Source organism: Cyprinus carpio, chromosome B14, assembly GCF_018340385.1.
Source record: "Cyprinus carpio isolate SPL01 chromosome B14, ASM1834038v1, whole genome shotgun sequence".
Lineage (NCBI taxonomy): Eukaryota > Metazoa > Chordata > Actinopteri > Cypriniformes > Cyprinidae > Cyprinus > Cyprinus carpio.
The window spans coordinates 5,572,061-5,588,221 of NC_056610.1; the positions used below are offsets into that span (position 1 = coordinate 5,572,061).

At 39.4% G+C, this 16,161-nt stretch overlaps 2 protein-coding genes across 2 annotated transcripts in view; one reads left to right on the forward strand and one right to left on the reverse strand.

The window, feature by feature from the left end:
• LOC109079919 (nuclear pore glycoprotein p62-like) overlaps positions 1 to 16,161 on the forward strand; it is a 77,589-nt gene that overhangs the window by 36,912 nt on the left and 24,516 nt on the right. The gene's annotated exons all lie outside the window — the stretch shown is intronic.
• LOC109080543 (zinc-binding protein A33-like) lies at positions 10,246 to 15,536 on the reverse strand. Its single transcript, XM_042737835.1, has 6 exons — positions 14,889 to 15,536; positions 12,108 to 12,203; positions 11,771 to 12,001; positions 11,604 to 11,626; positions 11,402 to 11,520; positions 10,246 to 11,110 (listed from the first exon to the last, which is right to left on the reverse strand). The coding sequence occupies exons 1-6, from the start codon at positions 15,282 to 15,284 to the stop codon at positions 10,566 to 10,568; spliced, it is 1,410 nt and encodes a 469-aa protein (XP_042593769.1). The 5' UTR covers positions 15,285 to 15,536; the 3' UTR covers positions 10,246 to 10,565.

Consider the following 16,161-nt stretch of genomic DNA (forward strand, 5'->3'; position numbering starts at 1 on the left):
CCTTTTTTTATGCAACCCTGGCTTTTAAAACAAAGCAACAACAACATGGTATTCAGAGATACATATCTATTATGGAATTATCATTGACTTTTAGGCTTTTTTAATCTAATTGTAAATTAACTACATTTTCAAACAAACAAATTCATTTGATGAGGCAGTTTATTTGGAATTTCTATTTTCTGTAAAGACAAGGTGACAGTTTTGATCAGGCAGTATTTTAGACAGCTGACGCAGAGGTCCTCACAGCACATGTGACGCATACTGCGCGCGGGAGCTGCTGTGGTGAAATACTGTACATAAGTGGGGAGATTATGCAATTTTTAGTCATGGATCCAATCACTCAGAAGGTGTCACAATTTTCTTTATCAAATTCAAAGACAATGTTTTGGAGTCTATTCGTTCAGATAATGGAAGATGGATTATACTGACTGTTAAACTGGACAATTCCACTTTAATAATTTGCAATGTCTATGGATTTAATGTTTAAGTACACAATTTAAGAAGATTTGTGATACAATAACAGGTTTAAAAAAAAAGTATAAGGATGGATATGTAATTATTGGTGGTGATTTCAGCGATGCTCCACACGATTCTGTTGACCGCTTTCCACCCAAACATAGTTCACGAATTTCAGATTTATTTGATTTTATAACTGACATATTACAAGTTTCTGATGTGTGGAGATATTTGAATCCCAATTGCTGTGACTATACTCTGAATAATAGCACTTTTACTTTAAAATCAAGAATAGATTACTGGTTGATTTCTTATGACTTAATCAACTATGTTTCAGAAACAAAAATTACTCGTGCCCCTCTATCAGATCACAAAATGATATCAATCTTATTTGATGGGTGTAAGAGAAGTATGATTCGTGGATACTGGAAACTTAACAACAGTCTACTCTCTGACAATTGTTTTGTGAAGCAAGTTAAATTGATAGCATTAATAATCCAGGGTCACAAATTTGCAAAGATGTTAAAAAACAATTTTTTGCTTTACCATTATGGTGTATGGGATGCAGATTGATGTGGAAAAATGTAAAACAGTTTAACATAAGGCAGCACCATAAAATGTGAAAAAAATTAAATGAAGGGCTATGAATACTTTTGCAAGGCACTGTACATTTATATTAAGGCACAAATTGGAAAAAATGTAACAAGCTTTGGGAAAAATGGATTTTGTATGTTTATGGCCTGCTCGTTTAAGGTTGCAGCATAAAAGAGGGATCAGAAAACAAAGTCTAATCAAAGCAAATTATTTTATTAAATTAAACTGTTACAACAACTATAAATAATAACAATACACAGAAGTCTGGGGGTATTAATGAAAATAATTAAATGAATATAACAACAACAAAACTTTGGTACATAAGAAATGCTAAAAGAAACAAACAAGAAAAGAGTCAGAAAGAGACACTCCTGAGAAAACTATCCCACCAGGAGAGCCTACCCCAGAAAACACTCTTAAATACTCAAAGTAATGATCAATTAACAGGTTGACAACCAATTAAAATCCTCCATGCTCTGCTCCAATAGGATCAGGAGACTCAGGGTCATCACACCTCCCATTCCAAAACGAGGTTCCCTAAAGAACTGACAAAAGAAAACCAAACAATGCACAAAACATAACACATAAAACCATAATATACACAATAACATTAATACTCATCTCCATAAATTCCACTAAAATACACTCTTATACCCCTGCCCCAGGACAAAAAGAGAAAAAAAAAGGGTGAGAGAAAAAAGGAGAAAAGAAAAAACACAGAAAAGAGAGTAGAGTGATAGAGAAGAGGTAACCAGACACCAATGGGATATCTTACACCTGTGAGAGAGCATCAGTAATCACGTTATCCTTACAACGTATATGTTTAATCTGTAAGTGGAAAGGTTGCAGAATAAGGCTCCACCTCAAAAGTCTTTGATTTTTACAGCACATTCGATCTAAGAAAGTCAACGGATTATGGTCGGTATATACAATGATAGGACCACAAACAGAGCTTAAATAGACCTCGAAATGTTGAACATCTAAAACAAGGGCCAAGGCCTCTTTTTCCATGGTAGAATACACTTGCTGATGACAATTTAATTTTTTTGGAAAGTAACTGACCGGATGTTTGATTCCATTTGAGTCCTCTTGCAAAAGAACAGCGCCAGCACCATAAGTGGTAGCGTCAACAGCAAGTAAAAATTTCTTCTCAAAATTTGGAGCAACTAACACAGGAGCATTGGCCAACAACAACATGGCATGATCAAAGGCACACTGACATTGTTCTGACCATTGAAAACATCTCTTAGGGCTTAACAAGTCAGTCAACAGGGCAACTACACTTGCAAAGTTCTGACAAAAATCTCTATAATAGCCCACCATCCCAAGAAATAGCTGTCATTCATGTCGGGTAGTTTGGAGTGGGGAAACTACAGATAGAGTCGACTTTAGCATTGATAGGTTTTACACAACCCCAGCCGACTACCTTACACAAATATGTCACCGTGGCCTTCCCAAATTCACATTTGGCAAGATTAATAGTCAAATTAGCTTTGGACAGCCGCTCTAAAAGCTCTAGAATTTGTGTGAAGTGTTCCAACCAAGAGAAACTGTACAGAACAACATCATCCAAGTACGCTTCACATCCAGACCACCCAGACAACACTTGTTTTATTAACCGTTGAAATGTAGTGGGAGCGTTTCGAACCCCAAAAGGCATAACTGTGTACTGTAGAAAACTATCAAGTGTAATAAATAATAATAAAAGCAGATAATTCCTTAGCACGAGATGTTAGTGGCACTTGCCAATAACCTTTCAGGAGATCGAATTTGCTGACAAACTGTGCAGAACCCACACAGTCTACACAGTCGTCAAATCTGGGCAAAGGAAAACAGTCAGGATTTGTCAAAGAGTTAAGCTTCCTGTAATCAGTGCAAAAACAATAAGAATTATCAGGTTTACTCACTAAAATGCAGGGAGAACTCGATATATACTCGAGCGATGATATCTCAGATCATTATTTAGTTTTGTGCAAACTTCATATAGCTAAAACTGTAAATTCCACTTCTTGTTACAAGTATGGCAGAACCATCACTTCTACCAAAAAAGACTGCTTTGTAAGTAATCTTCCTGATGTATCCCAATTCCTTAGCATATCCAAAACCTCAGAACAACTTGATGATGTAACAGAAACTATGGACTCTCTCTTTTCTAGCATTTTAAATACAGTTGCTCCTTTACGCTTAAGGAAGGTTAAGGAAAAGAGTAGCCCGGAAAATGGAGCGCAGCTGGAGGAAAACAAAACTAGAAGTATTTCATATTGCTTGGAGGGAAAGTAACCTATCTTACAGAAAAGCATTGAAAACTGCTAAATCTGATTACTTTTCGTCTCTTTTAGAAGAAAACAAACAGAACCCCAGGTATTTATTCAATACAATGGCTAAATTAAAAAAATAAAGCCGCATCAACAAGTGTTGACATTTCTCAACATCACAGCAGTAATGAATTTATGAACTACTTTACTTCTAAAGTCGATACTATTAGAGATAAAATTGTAACCATGCAGCCATCAGCTACAGTATCACATCAGACAGTGCACTATAGATCCCCTGAGGAACAGTTCCACTCATTCTCTACTATAGGGAGAGGAAGAATTGTATAAACTTGTTAAATCATCTAAACCAACAACATGTATGTTAGACCCTATTCCATCTAAGCTCCTAAAAGAGGTGCTTCCAGAAGTCATAGATCCTCTTCTGACTATTATTAATTCCTCATTGTTATTAGGGTATGTCCCAAAATCCTTCAAACTGGCTTTTAATAAGCCTCTCATCAAAAAACCACAACTTGACCCCAAAGAACTAGTTAATTATAGACCGATCTCGAATCTCCCTTTTCTTTCAAAGATACTAGAAAAGGTAGTATCCTCACAATTATATTCCTTCTTAGAGAAAAATGGCATCTGTGAGGATTTCCAGTCAGGATTTAGACCGTATCATAGTACTGAGACTGCTCTCCTTAGAGTTACAAATGACCTGCTCTTATCATCTGATCGTGGTTGTATCTCTCTATTAGTGCTATTGGATCTTAGTGCTGCGTTCGACACTATTGACCAACACTATTCTTTTGCATAGACTAGAACACTTTGTTGGCATTAATTGGAAGTGCATTAGCATGGTTTAAATCGTACTTATATGACCGCCATCAATTCGTAGCAGTGAATGAAGAGGTATCATATCTGCACAAGTGCAGTATGGGAGTACCGCAAGGCTCAGTACTAGGGCCGTTACTCTTCACGCTTTACATGTTACCCTTGGGAGATATCATCAGGAAACACGGTGTTAGCATTCACTGTTATGCTGATGATACTCAGCTCTATATTTCCTTCGCGGCCTGGCGAAACATACAAATTTGAAAAACTAACGGAATGCATAGTCGATATATAAAAAACTGGATGACGAGTAATTTCTTACTGCTAAATTCTGAAAAAACAGAGGTGTTAATTATAGGGCCTAAAAGCTCTGCATGTAATGACCTAGAACGCTGTCTAAGCCTTGATGGCTGCTCTGTCAGTTCTTCGTCATCAGTTAGGAACCTAGGTGTGCTATTTGATAGCAAACTTTCCTTAGAAAGCCACGTTTCTAACATTTGTAAAACTGCATTTTTCCATCTCAAAAAATATATCTAAATTACGGCCTATGCTCTCAATGTCAAATGCAGAAATGTTAATCCATGCGTTTATGACCTCTAGGTTAGACTATTGTAATGCTCTATTGGGTGGTTGTTCTGCACGCTTAGTAAACAAACTCCAGTTAGTCCAAAATGCAGCAGCTAGAGTTCTTACTAGAACCAGGAAGTATGATCATATTAGCCCGGTCCTGTCAACACTGCACTGGCTCCCTATCAAACATCGTATAGATTTTAAAATCTTGCTTATTACTTATAAAGCCCTGAATGGTTTAGCACCTCAGTATTTGAATGAGCTCTTGTTACATTATAGTCCTCCACGTCCGCTCCGTTCTCAAAACTCTGGCAATTTGATAATACCTAGAATATCAAAGTCAACTGCGGGCGGCAGATCCTTCTCCTATTTAGAGCCCAAACTCTGGAATAACCTACCTAACATTGTTCGGGAGGCAGACACACTCTTGCAGTTTAAATCTAGATTAAAGACCCATCTCTTTAACCTGACTTACACATAACATACTAATACACTTCTAATATCCAAATCCGTTAAAGGATTTTTAGGCTGCATTAAACCGGGAACACTTCCCATAACACCCGATGTACTTGCTACATCGTTAGAAGAATGGCATCTACGCTCATATTAGTCTGTTTCTCTCTTATTCCGAGGTCACCGTAGCCACCAGATCCAGTCTGTATCCAAGTCAGAGGGTCACTGCAGTCACCCGGATCCAGTATGTATCCAGCCCAGATGGTGGATTAGCACCTAGAAAGGACCTCTACAGCCCTGAAAGACAGCGGAGACCAGGACTAGAGCCCCAGAGACAGATCCCCTGTAAAGACCTTGTTTCAGACGACCACCGGGACAAGACCACAGGAAACAGATGATTCTTCTGCACAATCTGACTTTGCTACAGCCTGGAATTGAACTGCTGGTTTTCGTCTGGTCAGAGGAGAACTGGCCCCCCGAACTGAGCCTGGTTTCTCCCAAGGTTTTTTTCCATCCATTCTCTCACTGATGGAGTTTTGGTTCCTTGCCGCTGTCGCCTCTGGCTTGCTTAGTTGGGGACACTTCATTTACAGCGATATCGTTGACTTGATTGCAAATTATTGCACAGATACTATTTAAACTGAACTGAGCTGCATGATGACATCGCTGAATTCAATGATGAACTGCCTTTAACTGTCATTTTGCATTATTGACACTGTTTTTCCTAATTAATGTTGTTCAGTTGCTTTGACGCAATCTTTTTTGTTTAAAGCGCTATATAAATAAAGATGACTTGACTTGACTTGACTTGAGAACTCAAGGGACGGACACTAGGTTCTGCTAAATTATGAGTAAGTAGTCCACCTCTTTCTGAAGCAACTTCCTTTATATAGGATTTACTCGACATTGATGTTGTTTCACAGGTTGAGATATGACAACATCAATGTCATGTTCAATGACCTGAGTTTGGCTAGGAACATCAGAAAAGAGAGAGGGGAATGAATTTACCAACATAATTATATCAGTCTTCTCTGGTTCTCACAAATGAGACAAATGACAAACTAGATTAGCGAGGACCTCAGAATTTTTGAGGCACCCCTCCACTACACCTCGAGAAGGACCTTTCTTCTCCAAACTGTCAACCATCTCTGCAGATGTTGCTGAAACACTCGGATCTACAGTCTCAGTAGTTGTTACAACATCAATAGATAAAAAAAGGTACAGGACTCACATAAGGTTTCAGCAAGTTAACATGACTAACCTGTGTTTTCTTACATCGATCGGGCGTGTTTAACAAATAGTTTTTATTTGGATTACACTTAGTGATCGTATAGCGTCCAGTAAAACTAGCCTGGAATGGACTAGTCAAAACTGGTAATAAAGCAAGCACTTGATCGCTTACTTGAAATCTTCTGGACTTAACCTTGCGATCAAACAACCTCTTTATCTTTTCCTGAGACTTACCTAATTTTCTGAGAGCAATAGCTCTAGCTTCATAGAGTCGATAATGGAAACTACTCAAATAGTCTAAAACATTCTCAGGTGGATCAACCGTTTTCCATTCATCTGCCAAGACAGCAATAGCGCCCCTAACAGTGTGTCCAAACACTTACTCATTAGGGCTAAAACCTGTGCTTCTTGCACAACCTCATGAAAACAGCTAACAGCATCCAGGGAAGTCCATCCTCCCAGTCACAGTCAAGTTCAACGCAATAGGATCTCAAAAGTGACTTAAGAGTCTGGTGGAATCTTTCCAGCCCTCCCTGGCTTTGAGGGTGATAGGCACTCGAAATATTGTGTTTAACTATGAGTGACTGCATGACTTTAGAAAACTGTCTGGACATAAAATTTGACCCCTGATCAGAGTGAATGGTTTTTGGAATGCCAAAAACAGACATAAAACTCAAAGCTTTTAAGATCGACTTGGATGTTATTGATCTCAGAGGATAAGCTGTAGGATGTTTACAGTCTTCCTTTAATGTACATTAATATAAGACAATACTGCAAAAACAGTACTGTCAAGCTGTTATATATTTATTGTCCAACATTCATATTTTTTCTGTCATTCATTTAATTTCATATGTTCGTATTAATTAGGGCCAGAGCACCGGTGGTGCGAGGACCCTCTTGGAATTGCTCCGTTTATTATTATTCTTCCGCTTCTTCTTCTTCTCCGAAATGAATCACATTTTTTGAGGGCCTAAACATGCTCCAAATCTCACAAAACTTTGCACACGCATCAGAACTGGCGAAAATTTACATCTGATATAGGTTTCAGAAGTGGGTGTGGCAAAATGGCTCAATAGCGCCACCTGTTAAATTTCAACGGAGTGCGCCTCGAGCTACGTTTCACATACATGCATGAAAATCGGTACATACGTGTAACACACCATAACCTACAAAAAAGTCTCTTGGGACAAAATCCAAAACCCAACAGGAAGTAAGTTATTTTTAATTTCCTGTACAACTTTTGTGCAGTTTTTGCCATTTCCATGCCTCGTACTTTGACAAACTCCTCCTACAGTTTTAATCTGATTATCTTCAAATTTGGTGAGGGTCATCATAAGACCTTTGAGATGTTAAATTGCGAAGATTTCGAGTTTTCGTGAAGGGGTGTGTCCCTGGTGGCCTGACAAAATTTGATGTTTCGCCAAGAAACAGGAAGTCGCTGTAACTCAGGCAAGCAATGGTCGATCTGCCCCAAATTGAACAAGTTTGATAAGAGTCCTGTCCTGAACACATCAACATGCCCGTATTCGACACTGGCAACATGTTAGAAACATACTAAAACATGCTAGTAGCACTTAGCTAAGTGCTAAAGCATGCTACTAATGCGTGGAAAAAAGAAAGTTGCTGTAACTCAGGCTAGCAATGTCTGATCTGGTAACATGCTAGAAACATACTAAATCATGCTAGCAACACTTAGCTAAATGCTAAAGCATCCTATTAATGCAGTGAAACAGGAAGTTACTGTAATTCAGGCATACAGTGTCCAGTCTGCCCCAAATTGAACAAGTTTGATAAGAGTCCTGTCCTGAACACATCAACATGCCCGTATTTGATTATATTCATAGAGCCACCATCTGTAAAAATTAAGTTAAAAATATAACACTGTTATGGACTCCTTGCAAATAATAAAAAGCAACAACAAGTGTTAAATAGGCTGGAAAAATCCTAGAAGCATGTTAAAACATCCTAGCAACACTTAACTCAGTGTTAAAGCATGCTATTAATGCAGTGAAACAGAACATTACTGTAACTCGTGCATACAATGTCCAATCTGCCTCAAACTTCACAAGTTTGATTAGAGTCCTGGCCTGAAGATATCTACATCCTCATATTTGGTTATAGTTATAGCACCACCTACTGGCAACAGGAAGTGACATGTTTTACACTTATACACTATTAGCAAGACAGTAAAATATGTCATTGTGTGCTAATCATGCTAGAAATATTCTCAAACATGCTAGCAACACTTACTATGTGCTAAAGGATGCTATTAATACTATGAAACAAGAAGTTGTTGTAACTCATGCATACAATGCCCAGTCTGCCCCAAACTTCACACGTTTTATAAGAGTCCTGGCCAGAACACATCTAAAGGCCAATATTCAATCATAATTATAGCGCCACCTGCTGGCAACAGGAAATGACTTATTTTAAACTAACTTAAACATGAAATGTCTGATCTACCCTAAACTTCACGTTTGATAAGATTCCTGGTTTCAACAGATCTTAAGGCCAATGTTTCAGTTATAATCATACCGCCACCTGCTGGTGACAGGAAATTACTTGTTTTAAACTAAGTTAAACATGCAATATCCGGTCTGCCCAAAGTTCATGTGTTTGATATGAGTCCTAGCCTGAACTCATTTTTAGGCCAATATTTATTTATAGTCTTAGCACCACCTGCTGGCAACAGGAAATTACTTCTTTTACACTAACTGAAACATGCAATCTCTGATCTGCCCGAAACTTTGCATGTTTGGTAAGAGTAATGGCCTGAAGACATTTACATGCTGATATTCAGTTATAATGACAGCGCTACCTGTTGGCTGCAGGAAATGTGGCACAAATATTTAACATTTTATAAGCATATGGTCCAACGTTCACTGTTCTCATATGGCCACCGGGTGGTGGTGAGCCCGGGTGCGAGGGCCTTTTCATCGCTGCTTGCAGCTTTAATTCAGTGTTTATAATTTCAACCAAAACTGACATGGAGCAACAGATTTTTTTTTTTTTTAAAAGGGAAGACTTAAACACAAAGTCTGTAACATAAACTGTTAAAAGGACTGATAATCACTAGTCTAGTGATGGTATGTTATTGTTGTCATCATTCAGGCTGTATTTCAGTTTTAATGTAGGGTTTTTTAACAAAGCAGCTGATATTTGTCATAGCTAAAGCTAGAAGTTAGTGGACTGCAGAATGCTGGAAGCATAGGGCTGCTGCTGCTGCTGCTGCTGCAGCGGAACATTCTGCTGGCTTTCACTTTTCAGCATAAGTTCTTTGTGCAATTATTAATATACTGTAATTTCACACAGTGTACTGCAGGATTGTGGGATATCAAAAGCAGTGAAGGATACATCCATGCTGACTTAAAAAAATGGATGAGATGAAGGTGTCTCAGTAGACTGGATGTGACACGATCACTGGAGCTCTGTGTGCTGTCTGTGGAGGCAGCGTTCTTCAGCTTGATGCAGCCTAACATCTTCCTCTAAACACTCTTAAACATAAAGGTTCATGAAGAACATTTTTCCACTATAAAGATCCGTCTCAGCAATGGAAAGGTTTCATGGACCTGAAAGGATCTTTATGTAACCATCAATGCCAACAAACAACCTTTATTTTTAAGAGTGAACTACATGAGCCTGTCCACCAGAGAGAGTTTATAACACACACAGAGAGCCTTTGCCTGAAGTTCTGGAGCCAACTCTGCTCAGAGTTCAACTCCTGTAATCAAACAATTATAATAATCTACTCTAGACATTCAGCTTTACTGGAACATTACAGGCAGGTGTGTTGGAGCAGGGCTTTTAATCTGATTCTGTTTGGATACTCTACTCAGTTACTCCTCTACGCTACAATCACATTCATATTTGAGTGTAACACCAATCACAAACAATCAAATCCAAAAATCAATCAAGATCCAGTCAACAACGGATGAATAGAACCAAGACCTGCCCTACATTTGTTCTTTTTCAATAATACAATACAAAACGATAAGAAATCCATAAGAAATGTGAAAAATGTTTTAGAGTAGCTTGAACAACAGTTTAAGTAGATTTTTTATTGATGAATGAGAAAACCTTTTCCTTTGATTTCAGTGTTGTTATTGAACCATACAATGCAAAACAATGAAAACAACAAATTCTTGTACCTTAATTTATCTAAAAGCAGATTTAACTGTGATTTTCTGTTGTTACAATCAGTTTAACTGGTAAGATCCTCAGAGGGGAAGCTGTGCAGTGATTATATAAGAAAGGAAAGACAGTCTCTGTGAAGGTGGATGTGAATGAGCAGAGACAGATGTTAGTTAAAGGATCAGAGAAGGACACCTTTCCTCTGTCACAGTCCAGCTGAACTCTCACACGCTGCAGCTTCTCTTTAACTGTAACGTAAGTCGGGGGATGATCTGGGGATTGTGAGCGGTATTTACTGTTCATGTACCGCACACGCCAGACATTAGACTTAAAGAAAACCTTTCCCTTCCTTTGGTTTGATGCTGTGGTTATTCCAACAATCCAGTTAGTATTGTCTCCAACCTCCACATCCCAGCAGTGTGTTCCTGAGTTAAAGCCCTCAGATCCCAGAACACATGGATACTTGTCAAACCTCTCTGCATTATCAGGAAGATTTTGATATAAATCACTGTACGACAGACTGGTCAAATCAGTAGAGAGTGTGAGACAAAGATGTGCCGTGTTTGGATCTAGAGTCAACAGAGCTGCAAAGAGAACTAAATCAGATTAGAGGATGAAATATGATGGTATTAGAAATGTAAACCTAATACATAAACAAACATCATGAGGAATAGAGTGTTTGTAGTCATCATGAGTTTGCAGTACGATCCAATGATCTTATGAAATACAGTTCAGAATCACTTGAACTCCATAGAATTTCAAATTATTATTACATTTATTTATTTATTTTTATCATGCATGTTAATCAGTCTGTCTTTGTTTATATCTGCAGTATTTAATCTTTTGTACTGATGTCTGATCTGCTGGAGACTCACTGTTTTGGAGAGTTTCCTGCATCTTCCTCCAGACTCTGAAGCGCAGGTTACTCAAGTAATGTGAAACATGAATCAAAGCTCCAGAACTCATCTGTGGATCCGGCTGTGAGATCCGGACTCTGGAAGAACATTCAGGAGTCAGAACTGCAGTGGATTTGAGTTCAGATCCACTGAGAGAAGAAACACCAGCAGCTCAACTTACCTTTCCATCGTGATGCTAAAGTTCTGGAAAACAGAGAATTTGAAACATTTTTTAATATATTATCAAACATAACAGGGTTCCGTCTATACAAATCAATAGTTTGATCATTGGTTGGGTAATTGGTTGTAGTTTTGTGCACAAACAATGAAGTTAAATTCAGTTGTCACCTTCAGAAAGCAGGCATCGCTGTCTTTCATCATCTCCTCCGTGTCTTTGATTGTGTCTGAAAGAGCTGAAATGTGTCTGTTCATCTCCTCCAGCTTCTCCTTCATCATCTGGTGCTTCTGCTCCTCTTCCTCTCTCAGTGCAGTGATTGTAGCTTCTTCTTCATCTCTGAAAAACTGATGAAGCTTCTCAAACTCCTCTTTAATCTGACGTTCTGTGTGCTCAGCTTGAGACTGAAATCACATCACATTCACTTCAGTGAGCTCTGCATTAACACTCACTCCAATAATGTCCATCATAAACTCTGTGAATGTTTGAGTCTTTACTCTATATCCTCACCTTGATGTGTTGAACAGTTTTATCACACTCTGCTTTCATTTCTTCTGCATGTTTGAGCTTGTTTTGTAAAGATGTCAGTGCTGTATTCAGTTCCTCCTACAAGTTAAGATAAAAACAAGTGCTCTTTGTCAACTGCAAGCCATTCTATTCGCCGAGGGTGTTTCACTCATTCATTCTGGTGAGTGTTTACATTCCTCCACAGGCGCACGTAAGTCTGGCTTTACAAAAACTTGCTGATCAGATCACAGAGACAGAACAACAACACCCAGACTCCGTTTTAATCATTTTTGGGGACTTTAATAAATCACAGCAAAATACAGACAGCATGTTACATGTCCCACCAGAGACAGTAACATATTGGATCACTGTTACACCACAATAAAGGATGCATATCACTCTGTTCCACAGGCAGCTTTGGGGCTGTCTGATCACTGTCTGGTTCATCTTATACCGACCTACAAGCAGAAACTTAAATCTGCTAAACCTTTAGTAAGGACTGTGAAGAGATGGACCAGCGAAACAGAGCAGGATTTACAAGCTTGTTTTGACCTCACTGATTGGAGTGTTTTTGAAGCTGCTACCACCGATCTGGACAAACTCACAGAGACTGTGACATCTTATATTAGTTTTTGTGAGGATATATGCAATCCTACCAGGACTTATTTAACATTCAACAGTGATAAGCCATGGTTTACAGCAAAACTCAGACATCTTCGTCAGGCCAAAGAGGATGCTTACAGAAATGGGGACAGAGTCTTGTACAACAGTTAACACCTCCTGCAATCCCCCTCTCCACACCTCCTGCTCTTCAAATCTGTGAAGATGATGTGCTCCAGGTCTTCAGGAAGAACAAAAGAAGAAAAGCACCAGGCCCAGATGGCGTTACATCAGCCTGTCTAAAAAACCTGTGCTGACCAGCTGGCCCCCATCTTTTCACAGATCTTCAACAGATCTCTGGAGATGTGTGAAGTGCCTTCCTGCTTCAAACGCTCCACCATCATCCCCGTTCCAAAGAAACCCAAGATAACAGGACTTAACGACTACAGACCTGTGGCCCTAACATCTGTCGCCATGAAGTTGTTTGAAAAACTGGTTCTGGCTTATCTGAAGGACATCACTGGACCCTTACTGGACCCCCTGCAGTTTGCTTACCGAGCAAACAGGTCAGTGGATGATGCAATCAACATGGGATTGCACTTCATCCTGCAACATCTGGACAAAACAGGGACTTATGTGAGGATCCTGTTTGTGGACTTTAGTTCGGCTTTCACTACCATCATCCCAACAGTCCTCCATACCAAACTGACCCAGCTCTCTGTTCCTAGCTCTATCTGTCAGTGGATCACCAGCTTTCTGACAGATAGGCAACAGTTAGTGAGACTGGGGAAATTCATGTCAAACAGCTGCTCCACCAACACTAGTGCCCCTCAGGGATGTGTTCTCTCCCCACTGCTCTTCTCGCTGTACACCAACGACTGCACCTCTAAAGACCTATCTGTCAAGCTCCTGAAGTTTGCAGACAACATTACAGTCATCGGCCTCATCCAGGACGTTGACGAATCTGCTTACAGACAAGAGGTTGAGCAGCTGGCTGTCTGATGCAGTCTTAACAACCTGGAGCTGAACACTCTCAGAACAGTGGAGATGATTGTGGACTTCAGGAGAAACCCCCCTGTACTCCCCCCACTCACCATCATAGACAGCGCTGTGGCTGCAGTGGAGTCATTCAGATTCCTGGGAACCACCATCTCTCAGGACCTGAGGTGGGACAATCACATTGACTCCATTGTGAAAAAGGCCCAACAAAGGTTGTACTTCCTTCGCCAGCTGAGGAAGTTTAACCTGCCACAGGAGCTGTTGAGTTATACTCAGACGTCATTGTGTCTGTACTGTGCACTTCAATAACTGTCTGGTTTGATTCAGCTACAAAATCAGCAAAAAACTGGATTATTGGTACTCCCCTGCCCACCCTTCAAGAACTGTATACATCCAGAGTGAGGAAAAGGGCTCAGAAAATCACTCTGGATCCCTCACATCCAAGTTACCCCATCTTTGAACTTTTGCCATCTGGCCGGCGCTTCAGAGCGGCAAATACCAGGACAGTCAGGCACAAGAACAGTTTCTTCCCCCAGGCAATCTACCTCATGAACAGTTCCCCACTTATGCAATAAAAATGTGCAATATCCTTGTTACACCTCCATCCTAATACATCCCTGCATCTTACTCAATCCTATTCCATTATCATTTATAGCACAATTGTTTATACACATTTATTTGCAAAGGATTTTTTTTTTTTTTTTTGACTGTGTGTTGTTGTCTCTGTGTACTGGAAGCTTATGTCACTAAATCAAATTCCTTGTATGCGCAAGCATACTTGGCAATAAAGCTCTTTCTGATTCTGATTCTGATTCTGAAATCTGTGAAACTTTAAATAGCTAATAAATTTAAACTATTTTTGGATATTTTTTCATAAGATTTGCTAAATGTATTTATATTTTGTAAAAGTCATCCTCATGAATCAGTCCCAGTTGTGCATGAAAATTTGTAAAGGATGAACAGTCAACATTCTTGTGTTAAAACAATATTTGATCATTAAAAATGATCCAAGCTTGGCAAAGCCTAATGAGCTTCTATTTGATCCGTGACTTAATGTATGTCAGAAGTTTAAAATTGCTTTCAAGAAGGAAATGAATGAATAGATATAGACAGAAGGTGAAGGACTAAAGACAAAATCTGCAGTTTCTCAGAAATTCTGTGAAATATTTCAGAAATGTGTCTGACCTTGTGAGATGAAAGCACTTCACTGATGGGTCTGAATGTGTGATTGACATGTTTCTCTGAGTCTCTGCACACTAAACACACTGGCTGTTTGTCCTCCAGACAGAAGAGTTTGAGTTTTTCACTGTGTAAACTGCAGATCTCCTCAGATCCTGATGAGTGCCTCTCGTTTCTCTCCATTATCAGTGAATCACATAAGTTTTTTAACACTAGATTACGGGGAGGCTGGTCTTTTGATGATCTTCTTCTGCAGACTGGACACTCCTGAGTTTTCTTGGTTCTCCAGAACTGCTGAAGACACTCTTTACAGAAACTATGACTGCAGGACAGAAGAACAGGATCCTTGAAGATTTCACAGCACACGGGACAAGAAAGCTCTTCCACAGATTTGGAATCCATTTCCTCTTCTTCTACTTTGATTTACAATTTACTTTCCCTTTCTGAACTTTACTTTGAAAAGTAAATAACAATTATAACTACAATCAAAATCTATTTCGTGCAACAAACTTCTCAAGAAATCCTCATTTATAGTCTCCTCCTTTGATCCACAGCACTGGTTTTATCTTTCAGTAAAGGAGAAATGATAACTAGTCATTTCCTGAGTAAAAGCTGTGAGAGGGAGGAGTTTCTGATTACACTTTGCACCATTTCAACACAGACAATGTATCATTTTATTTTAACTTTATTTGCTTTCATCTCCTGGACTTTGTGAACTGAAAAAAAATAATGTGTATATATATATATATATATATATATATATATATATATATATATATATATATATATATATATATATATATATATATACCCCATCAAGCTACGGCTTTATAAGCCGCACCGGCGAACACCGAGGTGAGAGATGTCTCCAAAGACTTGGCTAACTTACCTCTGTTATTTCCCCAGACAGCAGTGTGTGATCGCCAGCCCGCACTTCGCAGGGACTTCACGGACCCACACAGCACTGCGCACGGAGAGGAGGACAGAGAGAGAGAGAGAATGCCGAGCACCGAGCACCGGAAAACCCCTCACGTTGGCTATTTCCCCACTAACTGGTCAATAAAATCCACCCTTCGGGGAACTCACCTCTATCCTCGTGCCGTGTACTTCATCACCCCGTCACACTGGTGGAGAATGCGGGCATTGCAGTAAAGAAGCTACCGACCAGGATACCCCCACATCCCTTATCACCCCCACTTGGATTTCTACGGACGTTTTTTTGGGGGGTTTGTTTGGCTCACGTTCCCTTCCTGTTTCCACAGGGGGCGCTCCTCCCCCG